The 25,583-nt window shown below is 45.5% G+C and overlaps 1 protein-coding gene across 1 annotated transcript; it reads left to right on the top strand.

The window, feature by feature from the left end:
* The first annotated feature begins 1,401 nt into the window (after positions 1-1,401).
* On the top strand, positions 1,402-21,314 carry PGD (phosphogluconate dehydrogenase). Its single transcript, XM_066606581.1, has 13 exons — positions 1,402-1,540; positions 6,281-6,356; positions 7,335-7,514; positions 8,558-8,623; positions 8,705-8,823; positions 9,263-9,329; positions 10,062-10,196; positions 10,299-10,488; positions 14,482-14,612; positions 16,183-16,316; positions 16,706-16,805; positions 20,701-20,823; positions 21,060-21,314. Exons 1-13 carry the CDS (start codon positions 1,533-1,535, stop codon positions 21,177-21,179), a joined length of 1,449 nt encoding a protein of 482 aa, XP_066462678.1. The 5' UTR covers positions 1,402-1,532; the 3' UTR covers positions 21,180-21,314.
* The last annotated feature ends 4,269 nt before the right edge of the window (positions 21,315-25,583 follow it).

Here is a 25,583-nt window from a genome sequence, read left to right as displayed (position 1 = left end):
ACATCTGTAACAACCCTTAGAATCACCTGCTATAAAAATGTGGAAAATAAAGAGGCCAAAATGCATTTTTTGTTAATTTCTCCTCCATGAAAATGCAAAAAAAGTGTTTGAAAAGTTTTATGAACCCCAAAAGCTACAGCTCAGGAACCCCAAAACAAGACCTGGGGGACCTTTTACAGAGATGAAAGTCGGCCACAGCTTCCGCTACGTGTTGCAGTGCATCCTGCGGCCAATTTAAAGCCCGTGAGAAAACCCCTCCCACTGCTTCGTCCACGGAAAAACTAAAAGGTTCTGGGTCTTTGGATGCAGCAACGCCAACAACAAATTATTATTATTATTTTTTTTTTAAGGTGGAAAAAGCTAAAAAAAAAAAATCTATATGTATAACTTTAGTATCATCGAAATTGTGTCGACTTGCAAAAAAAAGTACGGAACGTTGTAAGTAATGCCCTCTGTCCACGGCCAGTGATCACGTCGGCCGACGCTTCCCATAGCATTGCCCCTATTCTCCGTGGTCAGCCTATGTATTAGAAAGGGCTGAGCGGCAGAGATTCGGCGGCGGCGGCACCTGCTCCTGGGCGGCTCCTGCAGTGGAGCTTCGCCGCAGGATACCGCATCGCCCCTGGACAGGTGGCCTAAAAAAAGCCAAAAAACAAAGTCAGAAGTGATGTTTTCCTCCCCCCCCCCCCCCTCCCCCAATTAAATACGTTCTACAGTCCATTCTATGTACCCGGAATGATCCCAATAAAGGCGACGTCTCGCCACGCGGTGAACAACCGTCATACGGCCGCGGCGAGGGAACAGTAAAAAGCTATGGCTTTTGAAAAGTGGAGATGAAAATGTAAAAAAATTAGTTTCGCCCCGAGGCTGTCGTTACAGGAAGTGCGCTGTGGCGCTGCGAGAGGCGGAACATCGCAGGCGCTTCTTTTTGCAACTGTGACGCGCTTCAGCTTTAAAGGTACATGGCGGTAATACGGGAGAAAACCCCATGCGCTTCCATAGCTCAGCCTTTGTCGCACGAGCGCCTGCACATTTGCGCTCGCTTTTCCACAGCCGTTGTTGCGTATTTGCATTTAGTCTTGCGGTTCTGAAGTAAAGACGCGCAGATTTTACCAGGTCCGGAACCCAAGGCCATGGAGATAACATTGTGACACAGAAATGACCTAATGTGAAGGGTCGCAGCTCCCGGCTGTCAGCTAGGGCGCCCCCTACCCGCACAGGCTGTTACTGGCGCAGGGAGCCGCCACTTGCAATGTCATTCCCTTGCCGGCAGCAGTAACGAGAGGGTTAAGGGCTCGGCCTGTGATTGCTTTGGTCTGATTGGTCGCTTCTCTGCCTGACGAGCCACCGCTCTCTGCTATTGGATGAGAGACGCCCGGGCCACGCCCTTCTCCTGCTGCTCAGCCAATGAAGGAGGGGGCAGGACGTGACGTCAGGTGGCTTCAGAGAACAACTTAGGTGAAGTCGCAGCGGAGCTGTCACACCGCGGACAGGACGGACGGAGTCACACGGGTCACTGCGGAGCTGTCATCATGGCGGAGTGAGTGCGCGGTGCCTGTCGGTGTGTGCGTGCAGCGGCTGGCCCTGATAGGGGGTCATTCACTGTACAGAACACTGCAACGCCTACTGGCAAGGCATGCTGGGACTTGTAGTTCTGCAAGTTCTGTATGTTCCTTTATCTAGGGACCTTTCGCATGGGATAGAATTGGGGTGCAGCCGAATCTGCAGGTGGAACTGCGTTTTGGTGTAGAATTTGCAGGTTTTCAGCAATTTTTATTTTGCATCAAAATCTGCAGCTGGGTTTTGGTGCAGAATTTATTGCAGTCTGCAGTGCATCGTGCGCCTCTTCCGCCCGTGTCTGCGCCTCTTCCGTCTGCGCCTCTTCCGCCCGCGTCGTGCGCCTATTCTCTGTAGAAGTCGGTTGCTTCTGTGACTTCTTTGGCGTCTGTGAAGCCGCAGCGACATAAGCTTGTTGTACGGGGCAGAAAAGACATATAGCAAGTCTTTCCCCCAACCCCCTACCTGATATTCCTGCATGTTGGGATTCCTGCAGCCAGCGATGCGCGCGTAACACTTACGTGCCGCCAGACTGTACTCCGATGTACAGGTTCACACAGTGGAATCCAGTGCAGATTTTTTTTTTCATGTAGTCTCTGACTCTAAGATCCTTAGCAGCCCGTCGCCGCCTCCGCTGCGGATCTGCATCTTACGAACTATGTTACTATGTAATTATAATCTATAATGTGGTGACGGGCTTCACTCACACGGGCGTGGTGTCACTGTGTATTGCACACATGCGTAATATGCTGTGGTGATGTTTTCTATTGTGCCCCTCACACCTGCGTGTTTTTCCCATGGGCGTACTGTGCATATGCCGAAATATAAAGCATTCATATTTTTGGCTCATATGTAGCAAATATGCACATTATATGTGTGTGGGGGGGGGGATGCACACGTAATACCCGGTGACAATACACCTGTATGAGCCCTACCAGAGGATAGGATCCTAAAGTATTAACCCTTCAGAAGATGGCATAGGGTAATGGGGTGCAAGCAGTAGATCCGCTATCTAACGCTCTTATCAGACTGCGGTTTCCCAGTCCAGCGCCCCGTCCGTCGCAGGTTTAGTTTCTTTCTTGTACATAGAAGACGGTTATCAATATACACAAGTGTGTTTAACCATTTATCTTCCTGTGTATAAGGACCCCTGGAGCGCAGAATTAGCCGCCATTACACACTACAATTCGCTGTATATTCCGCATCAGATCCGCAGCTTTCGATGTAGAACTGAAAATGGCAAAATTCTGCCATCAATTCCTCATCAAAATCTGCAGGTGGATTTGCCGGTTTTGTGGTGGAATTCCTTAGCGGCAGATGAAGCTGCGCCTCTCACCACGTATTGCGCGCTAATTCCACCTCTGGTGTTCTGTCTTAAATCCGTTTTAACAAAAAACAAATTCCTAAAAATGGAAAGTGAAACTCTGATGAGAACGAGCAGTTTATTAGTTTATAATTTAACTTGTTGTATTGAATAACACATTGCACAAACGTTACAATGTTTAGGTTTCCACAAAACTAAGTACAATGTATCAAATGTTCTATCTCCTAGCTAAAGGGCATTCTGGTGTGACTAAAGAGAGGACTAGGGGGTCTGCGGCACACGTGGAGCAGAGGGGAGTATTACACTGAGATCGCACATGTATATTATCTGACTGCACTCTGAGGCTGGGTTTACACGGGGCGGATTTGCTGCGGAAATTTCCTCCGGAATTTCTCCGCAGCTAATCCTGGGATCAGCTAGACATGTGGACGAGATTTCTCAGAAATCTTGTCCACACAGGACAGCGAATCCATCATGGCAAAGCCGGCGTTGCGACGCGGATTCACCAGCCGCAGCACGTCCATTCTTTTTTTTTTTTCCTCCTGCGGCCGTGCTCTCCTCTATGCGAGCGCCATCCGCGGCGGAAAAGCGTGCGGCCAAGCCACTTCAAAACTCGCGGCTAAGTTCTGTGGGTTTTGAAACAGCGTTTTACCGGCGGAAATCTCACTGTTTTTCGCTGCGGCCAAATCTTACGGTTTCCCGCCGGGAATACGTCCCGTGTGACCCCCAACCTGAGGCTACTAGTTGATTTTGTATGTAAAGAAGAACATGTTGTCTGGGTTTTCTGCTTGCAAGAGAAGGATCGCACACGTAAGTAGACCTATTTAAAATAATGGGCGCTAGTTTTGTGTCTAGAAACAAAAGAAAATCAACCATGTAAATATGGCCTTGGCGTGCATTCACACAGGCGTATGCGTAATACAGTACGTGGGCAGGCAGCATATTCATGGGCTGAAATACGCTGTTACCTTGCGTTTTTCTGCCATCGGCAATTATTTTACTAGCATAGATACTGTGTGTGTGTGTGTGTGTGTGTGTGTGTGTGTGTGTGTGTGTGTGTGTGTGTGTGTGCTGATCTCATTGGGTTTCTGCGATGCATAGTACACACTAAGATGGGATACAAGGCAGATGACTTCACGCGATCGTGCATACGATGAAAAAATGCTCTCAAGTAAACGGACCTACTGAAGTCAATGGGCTCTATTCACTGCGTGTTACATCTGCAAAAGTTGCAGGTGTAATACGCAGCATATTGGTGTGTACGAGCCCGTAGCCGGAGGAGATGGGCATAGATTCCAGACACAAGTAGGCTGAAGTAACATTAGGACATAGTTACGATCAATGAAAGCACCAAAAAGTAACCATGAAGACTTTGCTGCGGATTGGAAACTTTCTGCCATGTAAACCAAATCTTAGACGTCCCGCTGTTGCGTGTCATTACGTAAGATGCAGATGTAGCGTCCCTTTATCTGCTGCATCGGATCCTCCCAAGGAATGACGACCATCCGTTTATTTCCTCAATGATGCGTCTCTCGGCGATTGCGATGTAACATGACGGCAACCGAGCGGAGTCCGGATTTTCCCAAGGAAGCCAATAATCCTGTCTAGTAATGAGATCAGCAGGAAGCGCTCCTCCCCTGGTGTGTATTTATATACTCCTTGGATGATCTGCGTTAATTAGTTCTAGAAAGCAGGAAATCTGCAATATGCAAATCACAGCTAATCAGGAGATCAGCGTGATGAGCTGTAGATTACAACTGAAGGCTATACAGTACTGATGCATAATGCTCATCCTGAGCCACCTGCTTCATGCATGGAACACTGTGACACGGTCGGAGCATTAGGGAATATTGGTGTAGATGCAGAACGTCCTGTGCTGGACTCCTCGTAGGTCCATCTTTAATCTATATGCCAAATGCTGGCCTGCGGTAGCCCTAAGGGCTCTTTAACATGAGTGTAAATACGCAATGTATTTCTTTTGCGGGGAAAACGCATTGAATGGAGCTCGTTGATTTGCGTTCATTGATATTATTTTCTAGTAGGTAAATACGGATCCTTAATTACCCTGTAGAAAATAAAACCAATTGCAGTAAGTACCGATCACCTACAGTTGCAATGTCCTCTACAACACGTCCACGGACGTGTGACAATACGCTCATCTGGAACTGGTCTTTGCGTGTAAATGGGCCTTAACGATAGCTGATACTACCAGGGCTCTGAGAAGCTTGTAAATGCAATGCTCGTTGCTGTGACTGACGCCGGGGAATGAGGAAGATGAATCTGTTCTGCCTCTGAAAGGCGTGGTAGGCTCTATTCTAATCCAGGTATTTGGCGTACGGAATGTTTCAATGCCTTCCAGAAGTGATGGGGTTAATCCTTAGTGCCCATGTTTGTTCTAGCAGTTTGCTGCATGCTCTGTCCTGTCCGATGGGTGTAACCAGCGCCTTCATGAAGGATTTTGTTGAACGTTTTTTTGCAACTGAAAACTTTAGGTCAATTACCTGGATATCTCCATTGATTACTATGGGTAGAGCCGCAGGTAGCCGTCGCCGCACGGTTACCAGATAGCTGCGTTGTGGGAGCAATGCAGCAAACAATCCCGCTGGTGATGCGGGTCCATGTGACTGACTGATGAAAGGCGGCATGGTTTGCCTAAACGTCTGCATTGAAACTTAAGTCTTCACGAGTCGCACGGACCCACGTCACTGGCCAAACTGTCGACCCGGCAGCGTGCGCATTGGAAACCACAGCAAATAAGGCGGTATTCACACTGTGCATTTGAGGTGCAATCAGAACTGCAGCAGGAAAACATGCATTTATGTGCAATTGTTTTCATGTAGCCTCAGCTCTCTGTACTCCAACCTTCGGTCTTCTAGGACAGGAGGTAGCTGTCCGACAGAGACCACCGTTGGCCATCATCACTTTCAAGGAGTTACTGTTTTGGTCACCCAGTCCTGCACTCCTTCTCCAGGTCTCCCAGGCAGTTGGTCACAGTGAGACCCCATTCCCCTTTCTCTCATCCCATGTGCAAAGACTTTGGTGACTAGATATTTTCACATCAGACAGGCCAGAGTCAAAAAGTTAACTAAGTTTTTGAAGAAGTTGAAAAGTGGTGATCTCTGAGATGGAGGAAGTGGCTAACATCTCCTCAATGAAATCCTACCTACCACCTTAGATACAACTGCATGATAAGAAAAGTAGAACATGGTCTTTGTAATAGACATGTAGCAGAGTTATTGTCTACCATGAATGCAGCTGGGCCTGTTCTAAACCAACGTGTGAACTGAACGAGTCCCTTTGTGCATGTTTCCTGGCGCAGTGACTGCTGGGTGTATCTAGTATACCCGCTGTGACCTCCAGGGCCCGCAAACTTCATGCCTGTTTGTCTTCTTTCCCCAGAGCTGATATCGCACTCATTGGATTGGCTGTGATGGGCCAGAACATCATCCTGAACATGAACGACCATGGCTTTGTGGTAAGTGATGAAACCTGTCCTTGGCTCACTGCTGGGTTATGTAACTCCCGGCTCTTGTGTGACTTCCTCGCTTGGCAAATATCAGATATGAGCTAATTGTATGTAAAGAGAAAAAGGAGTTCCAAGGAAACAAAAAGTTAACTATTTAAGTTACTATATACTGGACTTGCAGAAGTCCTGCACCGCTGGAATCTGACCTGTTGCACCCCTCCTGATGTTGCAATTTCTATAACACCCAGCGTGGCATGAGGAGTGTTTTGCAATAGCTGGTCAGTGACAGGCTGGGAACCAATGCCCCAAACTACTGTGGGTAGAAGGCATATGCACACAGATGGCACTGGATATATGGGTCATAGAGTCATAATCATGGAAGCGGGGATTGTTCACCACCTCCCGTCTGTCATTCTATTAACAAACAAACAAACTACAGTCATTACCCACTTAAAGTTTTCCTCTGGTTTTGGGACCAAATTTTGTCCTGGGACCGGATGAGCAGGGGGTTAATTACCTGCAGTAGTTTTTCACCACCTCTCTGATTTGCTGGTTTCAGGTCCTGTTACAATCTTTAGACTACCTAATCCACCACAGTACATTGATCGTGTTAGACTACTAATGCACTACACCTGCTCTGACTGGTCAGAGATGGTCATGTGATCAGCACTGGCCAATAAGAAAGCAGCGCATTAGGTAGTTAGAAAATTGCTACAGCCATCTCTAATGGCGGAACCAGTGGATTGGGGAAGCGGAGAAGAACTGCAGGTAATAAGCGCTCCTCCTGTCTTGGGACAGAATTATTTATTTATTTTTGTCTTTTCCCAAAACTGGAGGGTCACTAAGGCTAGGAAGGGGCTAGGAGCACAGCAATTGGATATAAAGTAGGCCTTAAAGAGACTTTATCAAAGGGAAATGTAACATATACAGTCATGTAGGTAAGACATGGCCTCATGTGTCTGTCCTTCTCTTCTTCCCTTTCCCTAGGTTTGTGCATTTAACCGAACTGTCTCAAAAGTTGACGAGTTCCTGGCTAATGAAGCTAAAGGCACCAAGGTGATCGGGGCTCATTCTTTAAAGGAAATGGTCTGCAAGCTGAAGAAACCCCGGAGGATTATGATGTTGGTGAAGGCTGGGCAGGCAGTAGATGAATTCATCAATAGCCTGGTATGTACTGATAGGCTTACCAGCTCTTGGGTCCTAATACAAAATTCATGTATGTGGGCCTGCTTTATACTCTACCCTCAGCTGGTCAAGAATAGGGACCATCATCATAACCCCCTCAGGCTCAGTGGGCATGCATGGTTTGCATGGTGCCTTCCCCAACATTAACGCATGCTCTTTATACTCCTGTTGCTCACCTGTTTAGGAAAGTAATAATATCCACTAGTTTTATATAGCAGCAACACATCTTGCAGCACTTTACAATTCAATTAGGGAAATTGATAGGACTGTCTAAAGTGTTACATTTTTACTGTACGTTTAAAGCTGTGATGTTGGGAGTTTGTCTGGGAAAGCTCATTCCAGAGAGCTGGTGCAGCTCAAGAGAAGTCTTGGAAAGATGGAAGTGGGGGGGATTTGGGTTATATAGTTGGCAGAACATAGAGCTCCGGTTGAGTGTAGTGGCCAGTGCTGGTAATTGCAGGCTGGTGTCGCATTAAAATCAGTGACCGCTTCACCTGCAATTACCAGCATGGGCCACTAGATTGAGGTCAGTGATCTGCTTCCTTTCTGTACCTTGGGGATCTTGTCAGTGATGGTGGGCACCAGAACAGCTGATTGTTCAGGATCCCGAACAGTGACAACTATTGATGACATATCCCGAGGTCATCCATAGTAGCTGCCTGCAAAACCCCTTTAAGAATATTGCCAATATTCACGATGAGAAAAGAGCAGATTCTAGGGATGTTTGCAGGTGACATGAGAATGCAAGTGATTCTATATGTGGCCTCTGATGCAGTCGTTCCCTAGTGCCTGAGGAGCTTCAGAGTCTTGCATTGTAGGGTAGATAGGTGATTACACTAATATTTAATAATGGTCTGCAAATATGCGCAAAATCCTCTGTTGCACGAGTATCCGGCTCCCTCCCAGTACACAGCTTGTGCTTTACGGACACTGCAAATTTGGTAATGCTCTCCTTCCTGCCAGGTGTAAATGTCGTCTGATTTGTGCGTATCTTCCAGTAATTTGATCTTGTTTGGTGGTTGCAGGTTCCTTTGCTTTCACCCGGTGACATCATCATTGATGGCGGCAATTCTGAGTATGGCGACAGCACGGTGGGTATTTATGATGCCTGGCACGCTTCTAGCATTGTTTCTGCAGAACGCTTACTGTATTAACTTTCTTCTATCTTGCAGAGGCGCTGTAAGGAATTGAAAGCCAAGGGCATCCGGTTTGTTGGCAGCGGTGTCAGTGGTGGCGAGGATGGGGCCAGATATGGACCATCCTTGATGCCCGGAGGAGACATTGAGGCTTGGTAAGAGTTATTAAAACTGCTACAGTAGGAAATAGTGTTGCCGTAACATTACAGTTCCAGTTACATTCCTCCTGGCCACACATGCTATCATGTGGCATTTAAAGTGTCAACCAGAATTGTGCAGTGACCCGGGTTGGTATTGCAGGCTATGGTAGTGAATAGGAGTCGGCCTGCAATACCAACCTGTGGCACTGCGCACTGTATGGAGCTGTCTGTTTTGCTGCAGGGAAACAGCTTAAAATGGGGACAGCCCCTTGTAAAGGTGTGTTTTTACAGGGCCACTTCTCCTGCAGAAATGGGGTGTAACTACAATTCGAATAAGAACCCTCCCCCAATAGAAAAGTTTCACGTTTTGGTTTATTATGGGGTGATCAGTCGTACATCACAATACTTGGTTCTCTCATGCACCCGTCTAATCCGGGATTTCTCTTATTTACAGGCCTTACATTAGAGGCATTTTCCAAAGCATTGCCGCTAAGGTCGAGAACGAGCCGTGCTGCGACTGGGTGAGTGCCTGTCCGTGCTGTCCTGGTCGCAGACTAATGATCGCTTTCTGAAAACAAACTGCCTAGTTGAGAATCCCCATTGATTAGCTAGAGAGGATACAAAGAGTGTATTTTCTTTTCTCTTGGGATGAAGCAGCACGTCTATTCATTGTACAAAATGCTCATTCATGTCAATGGGCATTGTGTAATTCTTCATTTCTCCTATGGTGGCGCTGCAAATAAATGTAATACTTGCTGCTGGATTTCCCTGCAAATTGCTTACTGACTGCGTTCTGCATGCTGCAAGATGTGAGCCCAACTTTAGATAAAGTTAAAGCACCACTCGTGATAGAGAAATTTGGTGCAAAAAGGATTAACCCTTTGCAATCCAATTTTGGATTCAGCGTTTCCTAGGGGGCTTTCGCTTTCCTGCATCATACAATGGTGCCATCTGCTGGCTAGAGCCAGTACTGCGATATGGGACATGCTGGAGAGGCCCCCCTAACAGAGCGGCCAGTAATATACAGTAAGAATACCCTGCTGGATGTCTTATGATATCGGAGCTGTACAGCCTTCAATCAGAATGTCTTCAGACGTCTGACAGTGGATTGGAAAAGGTTAAATCGGCATTGAGTCGAGGAGATCCATCAACTAAGAGGACACTGCTAACCGATGCCTTTCAGAAGGGCTACAAAAGTGGGTATGGGTAAACCTTTTTCTTACCGCTATACTGTATCTGTGTTTTTCGGGCAGGTGGGTGAGGAGGGCTCCGGACACTTTGTGAAAATGGTTCACAATGGCATTGAGTACGGGGACATGCAGCTGATCTGTGAGGCTTACCATCTGCTGAAGGACATCGTCGGGATGGACCAGGATGAAATGGCCAAGGTGAGGCGTGTGGAGTTGGTGCACGGAGTCGTGTCTACACTATATATGTGCATTTACAATGTCTTGCTGTTTATACGTTGTGCACAATCTTCTGTCATTCAGACATTTGAAGAGTGGAACAAGACCGAGCTCGACTCATTCTTGATTGAGATTACGGCTGACATTCTTAAGTTTCGGGACACCGATGGAAAGCACCTTCTCCCCAAGATTCAGGACACCGCTGGGCAGAAAGGCACAGGAAAATGGACCGCCATCACTGCTCTAGATTTTGGAGTTCCAGTTACACTCATCGGTAAGAACTTTTTGTGGTTGCAAGCTACAGTATTTTTATTAATTTTTTTTTTTATTGACATGTTAAAGCAGAACGGCGCTTTAAAAAAAAAAAAAAAAAAAAAAGCAAAACGAAAAAAAACCTGGCATGTCACTGAGACTTGTCAAAAGTTTTAATTAATGAGGTTCTGAATGCCGATCACTGCAGCACTCATCCAAGCCCTGTGCCCCTTGGGTTGTCCTTGTTGCCTGTCGGCTATCTCTGGTGGCCGCAGACTGCTGCATAGATGTCTATTAAAGTCTCTGCATCGCTCTTCAGCTGCTTAGAAGAGTTGACACACAATGAAGTCAGCAGGTAGGGCACATACTCAGGTGAACACTGCAGCCACTTCCTTTCAGCCATCAGCTGGTATCTGCGTATCCACGAATCAAAACTTTTTAAAGGCTTTTAATATGTCAGAGCGACTTGTCTAAAGTGCAATTACTCCTATGTTAGTCTGCAAATATTGTCACATGATCTCTTCTCCACCAACAGCCGGAGCTAAATTCAAAGCTGCTCTCTACTAAATGGCACTTGGTGTCTTCTTAGCGGAGAGCAGCGCATTGCGGTGCGCAGTTGACATTAGCACAGAGTTCAGCTGTCAGTGGATGGACCATGAACTTCTCTCGGTTTTGTAGATCCACCAGTAGCATTTTGAAAGCTGCTCTGGTGGTGAACGGAGAATAAAATGGGAATCGGTACAGCAAAATATCTACAAAGTCAATCATGTTTTAGGTAGATCTATACTGAGGATTGTCATTTGTGCAATTATACCTTTTGCGTACGTGAATATGTACAGGTCACTGCAAGCAGCAGAGAAATGGGTGCCAACATGAATCACCTTTTTTATTTTTTATTTTTTTTTTTATGTGGCAAGTCATTGCATTCTGACATTCTGCACTTTACTGCTCTTTGCAGCAGTTCTCCATTCTAGCTATATAGGGATATTCCTCCCAGCTATATTATGCATACATTTTTCGAATGGGACCTATGAAAAAAATAAATGTACAGGCTGCAGTCTGGCAGTAGCAGGGCTGTGCAATATGGTGGCCTAAATGTAAGGGGTCGGTGCAGCAACATCTGGGAGGTTGGAAAACCAAAGAGGTTTTATGGTTTTAGATTAATGAAGTGTTAGCAACTGTAAAAATAACTTTTCTACAAGACTTCAGTTCTTCATGGTTTTCCAGACCTCTGCTTGTTACACTTGTATCAACCGCTCAAATGAGGGCAGGACTAGGCATGTTCCAATTTGCAGCCTCCGAATTTTACAAAAGGGTGATCTCATCCACTGGCAGCGGTGCAGAACTTAAAGGCAACCTGTCGCATTCAGTAAGAACCATAAACCAGTTATGGTGCTTGTAGAACGGGGGCCGAGAAGTCCGGGGGTGCACTTATATTTACTGGGCTTTGTTCCCGTGCGCCACCCTGGAGTGTTGGCGCAAGAATGGGCAGCCTTTTGAGTATAAAGTACATCTCCAAACTCTTCGGACCCTGTCCTATAAGCACTGTAACTTAGTTTATGCTGCTTATTGGATGTGACCAGTTCCCTTTAACCCCTTGAGTGGCAGGTTTCCTACCACCCTGTCGTGCCCACCAGGGCAGGTTTTTTAAAATGGTCTAATCATTGAATTTCAACTAGTTTTGCAGTTGCGTCTCAAGAGCCATAACGTTTTCATTTTTCCATTGACACGGCCATATGAGGGCTTGTTTTTTGCGGGACAAGTTGTGATTTTTTTTTAAGTAGGGGGGAGGAAAAAAAAGAAATGGGGGGGAAAAAAGAAAAAAAGGGGCCATGTTATTAAGGGGTTAAATAATGTATTAACTTCCTTCTCTGGGTCATTACGACGCATGGATACCACATGTGTGATTTGTATTTTTGATTTTTTTACAAAGTAAAGGGAGACAAGTGTTTTTATTATTTTTTTAATAATTTTTTTTTTTTTAAGTCCCTTTAGGGGACTTCCACAGGGACCCATCAGGACCCCTGATCACATTCCAGGGGTCTGATGGTGACAGCCCTTTACATGCTGCAGTGACAGCCCTTTACATGCTGCAGTCACAGACTGCAGCATGTAAAGGGTTAACACAGCAGAGATCGGAGGTTTTCTCTGATCTCTGCTGTAAGAGCTAGTACCTAGCTGTCCTCTCACAGCTAACAACCAGCTCTCCCTGCCACAGAGACCATCGGCTTGCATCTGACAAGCTGATGGTCTCTATGGCAACCTGTAAACAAAGCAGGAGGTTGCCGACATATCGGCAATATCTTCTGCTGGTTTTTCAAAGCCCTTGCACTGCTCTGTGTGGGTCTGTGCAGGCAGAGCACACTGTCACAGCTTGTGGCATTGTGCTCTGCAGCTCCCATAGTGATACATAGCCCGGAAATCTTCCGGGCTATGTTGCTATGAGCAGTGGAGCTCGTCCCCGGAAATTTTCCGGGCGTGCCACTCAAGGGGTTAAATGGTGAAACCAGGGGCGTAACTATAGGGCATGCGGTTGCACCCGGGCCCAGGAGCCTTGGGGGGGCCCATAAGGCCTCTCTTCTCCATATAAGGAACCCAGTATGATGGGTAAAGCATTATAGTTGGGGGCCCTGTTACAATTTTTGCATCGGAGTCCGGGAGCTTCAAGTTACGCCTCTGGGTGAAACATAACAGATTACAAAGTGATACAACTTTTCATCTAGTCATTAAGCATTAGTAATCTAGAACTGGAAAAACCCTTAAATTATAGCACTCCTGATAATCCCGCACCCATCTGGTCCCGCAGGTGAATGTTCATTATGTGATGCCAGCAGCTTCACCCCATCATGACACACTGCAAACATAAGAGGAACTTATTATCACACCTTGTAATTCCCTTTTTACACAACCCAGTAGATTGACATTGCAATACGGCGCTGCATAACTCTCTGTAGGAGGATCTTGATTCATTGGTGACTTCCTGCCCACTCCTCTTACACTGGAGCAATCACATGAGGAAGAACTTTGCAACTTTTCTTGTGTCACCATGAAACCAGTTCAGTAGGATGACTGCAGACTGGGTTAAATTAAATGGTTATGTTCGGGGACTGACATGATGGTGAGAATTTAGTATGCAGCCCTTAGCCGGCTTCTGAAGCCCATTACAGTCCCGGACTGCTGCTAAACCTCACAACACACTTGAATATTCTATTTGTGCCCCTCCATCAGCTTTAATCAATGCTGCCCACATGAACAGCCCTGACCAGTCAGATCAACATGTATGTAGTGTCTTAGACTACCAGTATATACTATGCACAGCGGCGTACATACGCTAGTCAGATAAGCCATTTGTACTTCTCCAGACCTGGAGGGCCGCTATAACATCATTATCATGGTACTGAACTACACGGCTGTGCGATCCTCTATGCAAGAGCCGGCTGCAGCAGAAAGGCATGCAGCGAAGCCACTTCAAAACCCACTAAGTGCTGCGGGTTTTGAAGCTACACTTTCCCAGCGGATTTTTTTTTTTTTTTTTGCTGTCTCAAAGCCGCAAGATTTCCACCAAGAATGCAACCCATGCGATGACCCCCCCCCCCCCTTAAATTGACACCAACTGTTGCTCACCTGATGACCTTTGTGCATATTTAAGCTTGTAATCTACTTGATTTTAAACATGTTCTTTTATTGAGAAACTAGTTTGAGGTGGCTACCACTAGGGGTCATCCTTCCAGCATCTTTGCAATCCACTGCCTGTTGTCAGGCATCTGGTTTTTCTAGTAGCAGGGACTGCTAGTTATTACATGCAACAGAGCGGTAGGCACTTCAACAAACACATCACCTGTAAGTGGATTGAAAACAGCATGGCAGCAGGAAAATCTACATGAAGAACTGAATTGATAGCACCCAAACTTGGTGAAAACAGTGGAAAAGTTGTGAGCAGTGAAGACCCGGGCTGCTGTATCTATGTGTTAAATCTCAGAGCCTGTTTATAATGTATGTCTCCTCCATCCCGCAGGTGAAGCGGTCTTCGCACGTTGCCTGTCATCCCTGAAAACTGAAAGGGTTGTGGCAAGCAAGCAGCTGCAAGGACCAAAACAAGTCAAGTTTACAGGAGATAAGAAGGCGTTCGTCGAGGACGTCCGCAAAGTATGTACCAAGAGGAGCGTTGTCCGCAGTACTAGATTAAGGGCCGGTTACATCAACCACGCTGCTGATCCAGGTTTAGTTAGGCTGCAATCAGCTGTTCTTGGTTTTTGATCTCAGATTAGCAAAACAAAGATCACTTGATCTGCAATACGAAATGTATGGTGCACGCTGATTGGTGACTGGTCAGATCTCCAATATTAACCCCTTAAAGGGGTTGTCTCGCGCCGAAACGGGTTTTTTTTTTCCATAGGCCCCCCCCGTTCGGTGCAGGACAACCCCAAGGGATGTGTTTAAAAAAAAAAAAAACCATTACTTACCCGAATCCCCGCTCTGCAACGTCTTCCTTCTTCTTCCTTCACCAAGATGGCCGCCGGGATCTTCACCCACGATGCACCGCGGGTCCTTTCCCATGGTGCACCGTGGGCTCTGTGCGGTCCATTGCCGATTCCAGCCTCCTGATTGGCTGGAATCGACACACGTGACGGGGCGGAGCTACGCGATGACCTGTAGAAGGGGGCGGGGCCAGAACGCCACTCGTTCCTGGACCGAGCAGAATGGGAGAAGACCGCACAGCGCAAGCGCGTCTAAAAAAGCAAGAAGACATCAGAATTAGACGGATCCATGGAGACGGGGACGCTAGCAACGGAGCAGGTAAGTGAATAACTTCTGTATGGCTCATAATTAATGCACGATGTATATTACAAAGTGCATTAATATGGCCATACAGAAGTGTATAACCCCACTTGCTGCCGCGGGACAACCCCTTTAACGCTGCAGGACGTATATTTGTCCTGGAGGTTCGGGGTTGGTATAGAGGGGATCGGTGGTCTATCCTTCTTCATGGGTGCTGGTTGTTTCTTACTTCAGCCTGATCACACTCGCCCATGGAATGTAACCTAATACTTCCTGATTGAAAGTGTGTGTTGGGAACGCTTATCTTTTCTCCTTAGGGAGAGAACCTAGAAGGTGAGTGAGTTAGGAGACTTATAAGGCCATTCATGCTCCTCTGGGTAATATGCAAATAAGGGAGATGGAACAATACCTCTGCAGCGCCACCTATTGGAAGGCAGCATTCCTGCAAGTCAATATTAGACTCTTTATACAAGCCTTGTAATAATGACTGGGAATTGAAAGCCAAGCCACAATCCACACTGACAGCTGTTTTGGGGTGTTTGCCCCTCATTAGTGTGCAGTAGGTTTCTGGCTTGGCTAGTGACAGGCCTGTGACGTGGGTCAGGAACGCTAGCTTTTCTCCTTAAGAAGAGTCGGTGAGGAGACTTTGTGTAATATATTACATTGCCAGTGCAAGCTCTTTGCTGACACTGACCAGCAGGGGATGCTAGAATACAGTTTAAGTCTGCAGAATTAAGCAAGCAGCTCTGGAGTATGATGTGCATTTTCTGCCAAGAGTACAAACTCTTACCGCCTGGGTATCATAGAAGGGTAGCGCAAAGAGAAATGCTGTTGCTGTAAAGCTAGGTGCATATAATGTGCCAAATTCTAAAAAATCTCCTTCTAAAGAAGGGGAAAAAAAATTCTACACTCAAACATTTATTTTTTTTGCCCCCAGGCTTTATATGCATCGAAGATCATTTCTTATGCACAAGGATTCATCCTGTTCCGTCAAGCGGCAAAGGAGTTTGGTTGGAAGCTGAATTATGGAGGAATTGCCATGATGTGGAGAGGTGGCTGCATCATCCGCAGGTAACGGCAACCCCAAAAGGGAGGGTGTTCATCTTTTAAACCTGCGGCTCTCCAACTGTTGGTAAACTGTGCTGGGTGGGATCGTATGCTGGAAGTTTAGCAACAGCTGGAGAGCCCCCTGCTGGAGGCTGCAGTTTTTGAGGATAATTTCTTTGACTTTACATGAGTTTTGATGAATTTGCAAAATAAAGACCCTCAGAAATTGCATTTTGATCAAACTTTGGTGCAACTTTCAACAGTTGTTCTGCAATTAAAAAGGGAAATGAGGACGTCACATAGTTAGGAATTCTCTTCTCTTTCACGTTTAGCAGATGGCTTGGTGTGAGAGAAAAAAAACTTGATTCCAACATTTTTGAGTTTTAAAAACTGGTTTTGTTTTCTGGTTTCAGTGTCTTCCTGGGCAAAATCAAAGAAGCCTTTGACAGGAATCCTGAACTTCAAAACCTTTTGCTGGATGATTTCTTCAAAAAGCAGATGGACAACTGTCAGGTGAGTGCGGGGGGAGGGAGGGGTGCAAGTACGGGGCAGTCTATGTAAAACATCACAATGCCTAAGGCCTCATGTTCACGGGCAAAATATGATTTAAGATCCGCAGCGGATCCGCACCCCATAGGGATGCATTGACCACCCGCGGGGTAGATAAATACCCGCGGATGGTCAATAAAAGGGATTTTAAAAAAAATGGAGCATGAAAAAATCTGGACCATGCTCCATTTTCGTGCGGGTCTCCCGCGGGCTTCTATTGAAGCCTATGGAAGCCGTCCGGATCTGCGGGAGACCTAAAATAGGAATTTAAAAGTATTTACCCATCCGGAGCGGACCGGGAAGGTCTTCTCTTCCTCACGGCCGGATCTTTCTTGCTTCGGCTCGGCGGATGTGCCCGGCGCATGCGCGCGGCACGTCGACGACGTACCGGCGACGTGCCGCCGGCGTGACGAATTCATCCGCCGGCCGGAAAAGAAGATCCGGCCGTGAGGAACAGCTGACCTTCCCCGCCCGCTACGGATAGGTAAATTCTTTTAAATTCTTATTTTAAGCGCTCATGTCCACGGGGCAGGAGGGACCCGCTGCAGATTCTCCATGTAGAATCCGTAGCGGGCCTGATTTTCCCCGTGGACATGAGGCCTAAGGGTGCATTCAGACGACCGTATATCAGCCGGGTTTTCTCTCTGCAGGGGGAGGAGGCTGGAAGAGCCGGGAGCAGTGCTCTGAGCTCCCACCCCCCCCCCCACCCCCTCGCCGTATATCGGCTGGGTTTTCACGCCTGAATAGGTCGTCTGAATGCACCCTAAATCTGTGGATTTACCCTATGAACAGGTCTGTCTAGTCAATGGCTTAACCCCTTGATGGCCCAGCTGTTTTCTTTTTTTTGGTAAAAACCAAGATCAATAAAGTAATAAGTTTAAATCACCCCCTTTTGCCATATTTATGGTTCAAAATGTATTTATTCATTTTTCATTTTAACAAGAATATAGCATTATATCGTCAGGGGCCAGTAACTCTGGCCACGTTACAACATCAAATCAATTATGTATTTTGACAATAAACTGTTATTAACTACTATCTGTCTAGCTCTTGCTTGCAATCAATACAATACACCTAATAATAATCTGTAAACCATTTAGTATTATCAACTTGATATATAAGTAGTCTAATTTTCAATTAGGGCTCTAGTAAAGTCTAGAGTCGCGTAACAAATAAAGAGAAGACATAGTAAAGAGAATAGTATAGAAAAAGGGGGGGGGGGAAGAATGAACGGGGAGAGAGGGGGGGGGGGGGGTTGACTGACCTGTCAATCCTTCCAATCCGATCTGCTCTGTTTGTCTCTAGTTAACTTGAAGTATGTTGGTCCTGGGGGCGGGGATTGCTCCACTTTGGACCCAGTTGGAGATCTCCACCGTATTTCGTTGCGAGGTCCAAGCACCCCATGTCGCTAGGTATTTGTTGAGACGTATTTCGTCTCTGGCACATAGTTCCTCCATGTACCCGATCTCGTCTAGTTTTTCTATCCACATCAACCTGGAGGGAGTCGATGACTCTCTCCACTTCAGTGGGATCACTTGTCTGGTCGCCAGTATAAAAAACCTCAGCAATGATCTCTTGGTCCTCGCCAGCAACCCCGGTATCATTGATAATAACGCCATTTCTGGTGTTAGCTGAATAGTTTCCCTGCTGATCCAGGAATATAGGGCTCCTATTTCTTGCCAGAGGGGACCGATCATTGTGCATGACCACCAGATGTGAGTGTATGTGCCCCTTTTGCCATATTTATAATATAAAAAAAAAAATCTAAATCTTAAAACAAATACAGATTTGGTATTTTCGCGTCCGTAAAAATCAAAATAAATGTCTTTGAAAAAAAATACAAGTTTTTAGTATCATAGTAATCTTATTGAACATGTAATAAAGTTGTCGTTTTTGTTGCGGTTTGTACGCTCTAGAAACAGGATGCACCGGAAAACAGTGGAATTTATTTTTTTCACTTAGCATTTTCAAATTTTTTTTTTTTTTTTTTTTGGTACATTATATGGTACATTAACCCCTCAGTGACAGCTTTTTTTTCCATTTTCATTTTTTCCTCCCTTTAAAAAAAAAATAAATAAATAAAAAAAATCCATTATTTATCCGTCGACGTTGCTGTATGAGGGCTTGTTGTTTTTTGCAGGACGAGTTGTATTTTTCAATGGTGCTTTTTATTGTACCATATAATGTACTGAAAAACTTTTTAAAAAATTCTAAGTGTATTCGGGAGACACCCTCATTCACCAGATGGCTACAAACAGGTTCTTGCACATAAAACCAAACGATCAAGGCTGGCCCCTATACCACTGAACCCAATGCCTGGACCCCCCCCCCCCCTCTTCCCGCTCTTCCCTCCCCCCTGGTCCCAAACCCCTGTCTTGTCATATGTTACTGTTTGCGAGATGACAAATTCCAAGCAAAACGCATCTGTTTGAATGGGAATTTATTGCAATAATATTCATGGAGCCATGAGTGCTCTGCTCATGTTCAATATCATTTACGCGTTAATGTAACTGTTTTGCCTTAATGTTGAAATTCAATAAAAATTTATTGAACAAAAAAAAATTCTAAGTGGAGTAAAATGGAAATCAAACGACATTGTGCCATCTTTCAGTGCGTCCTGTATCCACGGTGCGCAAACTGTAACAAAAATGACATAACTTTATTCCATGGGTCGGTACGATTACTACAATACCGAACTTGTATAGTGTGTGTTTTCCAGAGATTTAATTTTTTTTAAAATCATTTTCTCCATTTTCTGCGCACACTAACTTTTTTTTTGCCCCCTGTCGACCTAGTTACACCATGCGGGGTAAATGATGCATTATTTTGATAGATCGGACTTCACGTACGCAGCGATACCATACATGCATTTTTGCTTTATTATTTAGATTCTTTTATAGCAAAAAGGGGAGGTGTGGGGGGGTTGAAAGTTGTTTTATTTAATTAAAAAAAAAAAAAAAACTTATTTTTTTACTTTCTCTTAGTCCCCAGAGGGGACAACAACCAGCTTTGATCGCTCCTGCAGTATAGCATTACATCATACTGCATTCTGACAGGCAGCCTACCACGCCACCCTACAGGGACAGCTTGATGGGCAGTCTGCCAAGACAGCCATGGGGCCTTTCAGAAGGCCCCCGGCTGTCATGATACCTGCACGGCTTCCCCGATCTCACCGCGGTGGGGCCGTACAGGACCCCCGAACATCGGTTGGGGGATTTAATTGCTGCCAGAATTGACAGTGGCATTTAAAAGGTCAATAGCCGCGATTGCCCATACGGCCGATTGCAGCTATTGCCCGCAGGTGTCAGCTGTAATAAACAGTTGATGCCCGTACTGTATGGAGGGAGATGATGCCGCTATCTCCCTCCATACACGTCCTGCAATGGCAAGACGTAAAGACTATGGGCCCGTCACTAAGGGGTTTAAATAGCACCATTAAAAAAAATACAACTCTTCTTGCAAAAAACAAGCCCTCATACAGCTACATCGATGAATAAATAAAGGAGTTACGTTTGTTTTTTTTCTAAAGGGGGGGCGGGGGGAGAAAATTAAAAGGAAAAAAAAGGGCTGTGTTTTTAAGGGATTAATTGCCGCTATCAACATTTGACAGTGGCAGCTAACTGTTGGCTGCAAACTACGTCCACTCCTAAGCCCCGCACACGCCATACATGTACATTGGTGACTCCTTGAATTCCCAAGAATACCGAGCGCTCCTACGTTTACTTGCTCCGAGGCCTGAGAAGTCCAGTTAGTAAGAGGATCGCTGGTAGTACCGTATATTGCATTAATGGTTGGGGTCCCTATTATAGACCTTTGCTTTGGGTCTGCATCTACTCACTATGGTTTATCTGTTTTCCAGGAGTCCTGGCGCCGGGCGGTGAGCGCTGGCGTTCAGCATGGTATCCCTATGCCATGCTTCACCACAGCATTGTCTTTCTATGATGGTTACAGGCATGAAATGTTACCCGCTAACCTGATTCAGGTAAGAGGCTCCACTATGGTAAAGTCCATGTGTGCGAAGCTTTTGTAGGTCCAACCTGTGGCTCTCCAGCTGTTGGGAAACTAACTCCCTGCATGCTCTGACAACCTGTGGATTACTGGGCATGCTGGTAGTTGGAGTTTTTCAACAAGCAGAAAGCTGCCGGTAGAAGTACAGTTTTGGGCTATATAATAACTGTTTAAATAAAATGTGGTGGTTTTCCATTTTTTTTTTTTCAGGCCCAGAGAGATTATTTTGGGGCTCACACCTACGAACTTCTGACCAAGCCTGGACATCATGTTCACACTAACTGGACCGGTCATGGAGGCAAGGTGTCTTCCTCTTCCTACAATGCGTGAGCGGCACTCCCTGGGCTAGAGATGTAGATGTCTACCCGGCCTGGACCCGTCGTAGTCTCTGTCCGTATGTGTTTTCTGTCTGCATTTTTTTTTCTAATCTCTTTAGTATGAGAATAAATCTCTTTTTATATGGCTGCTCCTCTGCGCTGTTTGATTCTTTGTGTATATGGTTGACTAAGATGTCCATCTTGATTCCTCAAAAGTGATGGGGTTAACCAGGATTAGAAAAACATGTTTTTTGTTTTTTTTCAGGGACTGCACCACACTTGTCCACAGGTTGTGCATGGTATTGCAGCTCAGCTGCACTCAACTGTACAAGTGTGGTGCAGCCATGTTTATAAACTGAACAAGCCCTTTTGCAAAACATATTATAGTTTTCAGACTTGGGTACTGATTGACTTCCACCTTCAGTGTGACCGATTATCTGTAATTCCATTGCAAAAGACTGAAATCTTTTGTTAGCAGTTTAGTCGTTTGCGACCCTAGAGGCGAGCTCCCTCCATGTTCGGTTTTTATGCAGCTTTTTTCAGTTGTGTGATATCCATGCCAATATCGGCTCTGACCGTATTGGCCATCGTGTTCTTTTGCCACTGATCTGTCCAAGCATTCTAGATAGCAACTCTATTCACATTAAATGGCCAGAATCCGTGAGCCTGAGTCCGGTCATCCTCCAATCCAGTGATATGATATATCGGGTCTTCTATGATTCAGGACTTCTCTGTTACTCTTGCCATCCAGGAGCTATGGAGCTATGCTTTGGGTCGTTTTCTTGCTTAAAGGTGAAATTCATCTTCAGCTTTTTAGCAGAGGCCTGAAGGTTTTGTGCCAAAATGGACTGATATTTGGGATGGTTCATAATTCCCTCCAACTTGACAAAAGCCCCAGTTCCAGCAGAAAAAAAACAGCCCCATATTAGCTTTGCAACAAACGTACCTTTTGAAATTATGGCCAAAAAGTCCAACATTGGTCTCATCAGACCAGAACATGTTCTCCCACAGACTTCTGGTAGACGTAATGTAGGTTTTGGCAAACCCTAACCATGCTTGGTTGTTTCCCTTTGTTAGTAAAGGCTTCCATCTTGCTGCCCTCTCCCACAGCCCAGTCATATGAAGAATACGGGAGATAGGTGTCACATGCATTACACAACCAGTACTTGCCAGAAACTCCTGGAGCTCCTTTTAATGTTGCTGTAGGCCTTCTGGAAGCCTCCTGGACCAATGTTCTTTTGGCCTTTCCATCCGTTCTTGAGGGACGTCCCATTCTTGGTAATGTGTCTGTTGTGCCAAGTTTAGTCCCTTTCTTGATTTCTTCACATTGTTCCACGGTATATGTAATGGCTTGGAGATGTTTTGGTCCCCTTCTCCTGACTGATACCTTCCAACAATCAGCCCCTTTTGGTGTCTTGTATGATCTTCACGGACCAACTAAGAAAAATGTGAGGAAAATCCTCCTAGAAGAGCCAAACTTTATATGGGGAAAATCTGACTTGCTGTAAATGATGACAATCACAGAAAACTGCCATATACTTACTGACTAAGGAGTGCATATAGATGCATCCTCTCACCATGCAGGTAGCAGACCACCTAATGAGGGAGCTAATTGCACCTGTGTGGGACACCGATAAGACAGCCACTCACACTGCCTCTTGATAATGAGGGGGGTGGATGCTTGGTGTACACTCCCACACAGAGTAGACACAAAGTGGCAAACCATTCTGATACATGTAGTTCACCATGCAGACCAGCAACCTATTAATGACTCCATAATAGTTCAGCGGGTTGCACTGCACTTCAAACGGTGAACCTCATTGGTACTGCCACCCTGGGCTCCCCCTGGAGTCTTAAAGCCACACTGCATGTGAATGATAGATAATAAATGCAAGGCATTTGTTGGATTTTGGCCAAGATACATGAGCCCACTAACCACTTCACGGTTCCTTGCATGTAATGGGTCCCTACACTAATATAAATACATCACAGTATTGTGAGTATACACCAAGCAGCCACCCCCTCCTATATCAAGAGGCGGTGAGTGGCTGTCTTATCGGTGTCCCACACAGGTGCAATTAACTCCCTCATTAGGTAGTCTGGTGAGAGGATGCAGCTATATGCATTCCTTAGTCAGTCAGTATCTGGCCGTTTTCTGTGATTGTTTTATTTCCCCTTCTGTGATGTATTACTGTAAATGATAGCAGCGGAGTACTGACTACTATCTAATAGGCATTTTAACCCCTTCCCTCCCAATGACATAAGGGTACATCATGGGAGCAGGGTACTTCCCGCAAAATGACGTGCCCTTGCGTCATAGGGATAGCGTGAGATCATGACAGATCTCGCGCTATCCCACAGCGGGAGCCGGCTGTCAGCCCCCCGCTGTTAACCCCTTCCCTGCCGCGATCTATGTAGACCGCGGCAAGGGAAGGGTTCACAGAGGGAGCACGCTCCCTCTGTGAAGTTGCCGGGCTCTCGCAATATAATCGCAGAGAGCCCAACCTGTTGCCATGGCAACAGGACGCCAGATACCGGTGTCCTGTGTTGCCAGAGCCTATGATCGCTGTATAAGCGGTAAGGCAAGGCAGGACAAAAGTCCTGCCATGCCTTATCACAGCGATCATCAATGCTGTGCTTTAAGTCCCCCAGAGGGACATAGGTGGTGTAAAAATAAATAAATAAAAATGTAGAAAAGAAAAATGTAAAAAAAACCCTTTTTTTTTCTTTTAATGCTTTTTCTCATTAGCATAAAAAAAGTAAAAAAAAATTAATGTGTACAAGAAGTTGAATATGCTTTTTATTCTGCATGACAAAAAGCATAAAAAATGCAAGAAAGAGGCAAGATGTTAATTTTTAGCATTTTGCCACCCAAAAAAATGCAATAAAAGTGATCAAAAAAGCCGTAGATTCCCCAAAATGGCACCAATAAAAACTACAGCTCGTGTCGCAAAAAATAAGCCCTCCTAGAGCTCCCTACATTAAAAAAATTTTTTTTTTCCAAAAACAGTTTTTTATTGCAGAAAGGCGGAAAAACCTAAAAAAAAAAAGAATTTTGGTATCGTTGTAACCGTACCGGCCCGCAGAAAAAAAATGTATTGTGTCGTTTATGCTGCATTATTAACGCTGTAAAAAAAATCTATGGCAGAATTGATGCGTTTTCTCTCCCTGTTATCATAAAAAAAAATACGTTTTACAATCTTGTCAATGTACTCAAAAATGGCACCGATAAAAACTACAGTTCGCCACGCAAAAAACAAGCCTTTATACGGCCGCGTCGACGAAAAAGTAAAAAAGTTATGGCTTTTGAAAAACGGAGATGAAAATCCGCCAAAAATCGTTGCGTCCTTAAGCCCAAAATAGGCCATGTCATTAAGGGGTTAAGGGCTTCTTCAGACGATTATTTGTGTAAAATATTAGCACGCAGAACCCATTGTTTTTTTTCTTAATGGGCTCGTTCTCATGAAGCAAGCGTATTTGTGCATGAAGTTGTCTGAAGAAGCTCTTAATGGAATTGGCTAATTCTGAACACCACCACATTCCAAAATATAAGAGGGTGTTCATACTTGTGCAACTACATCATTTCAGTTTTGAGAGTCCTGCTTTCACACCTGTGTTAGGCTCAGTTTACGGATTCCGTCTCTGCTCCCCTTCTCTTCGTAGACACCTGTTAGCGGGGAGCAGCCATCACTCACTACAGTGTTGCCAATGCAGCGGCACTTTAAGCTCCGGACATAATTTTACGATCAGTTGCACTACGTTTTTTATGTGCCCACAATGTAAACTTATGCCTGTGGCGTTAGATCTGTGCCATGTCCCTCTTCTATACTATGGATTTTTACTGCTGATTTCCTGCTTTCGGATAAGGTGGTAAAGTTTGCAGCAACTCGCCGTGTATGGTTACTGAGTATCCATGACTAAATACGTCCTGCGTAGACGTACCCTCATGTTATATTCACATAGTTTAACCCCTTCCCAACGTGCATTGTATGTGAATGTTGCAAATTGGGTGTCTGTGTATGCAGCGGACTCGGGAGCCAAGCTATATGTATTGGCCTAAAGTACATACATCTGGCCCCTCCATAACTTTCATACGTCATGTCTTTGATGTGGATGATCTGTGCAAATTGTCTTTTTAGTTGCGTGTATTGCACAGCTGCAGCATGCAAGAGGTTAATGTCTATGAATGTCTGGGATATGTCTGGAAATTGTAACCAATTGTCCTGTCACATGGGTAGGCAAGGTATAAATAGGACTGTAAGGTGAGAGTGAGGAAGTTCCATTTCTTCAGCAGTAGCAGTAGTGTGTGGAGGGAGAGCGACGGCCACATCAGGGTACCTTCAACCCTTATGTGGTGAAGAATGGAAGAGGAAGAGAGGTATCCTGATGTCCCAACTCCAGGACGCCTACCTTAATT

Source organism: Eleutherodactylus coqui, chromosome 6, assembly GCF_035609145.1.
Source record: "Eleutherodactylus coqui strain aEleCoq1 chromosome 6, aEleCoq1.hap1, whole genome shotgun sequence".
In the NCBI taxonomy this organism is placed as follows: Eukaryota; Metazoa; Chordata; class Amphibia; order Anura; family Eleutherodactylidae; genus Eleutherodactylus; species Eleutherodactylus coqui.
This window is presented reverse-complemented; position numbering and strand designations above follow the sequence as displayed.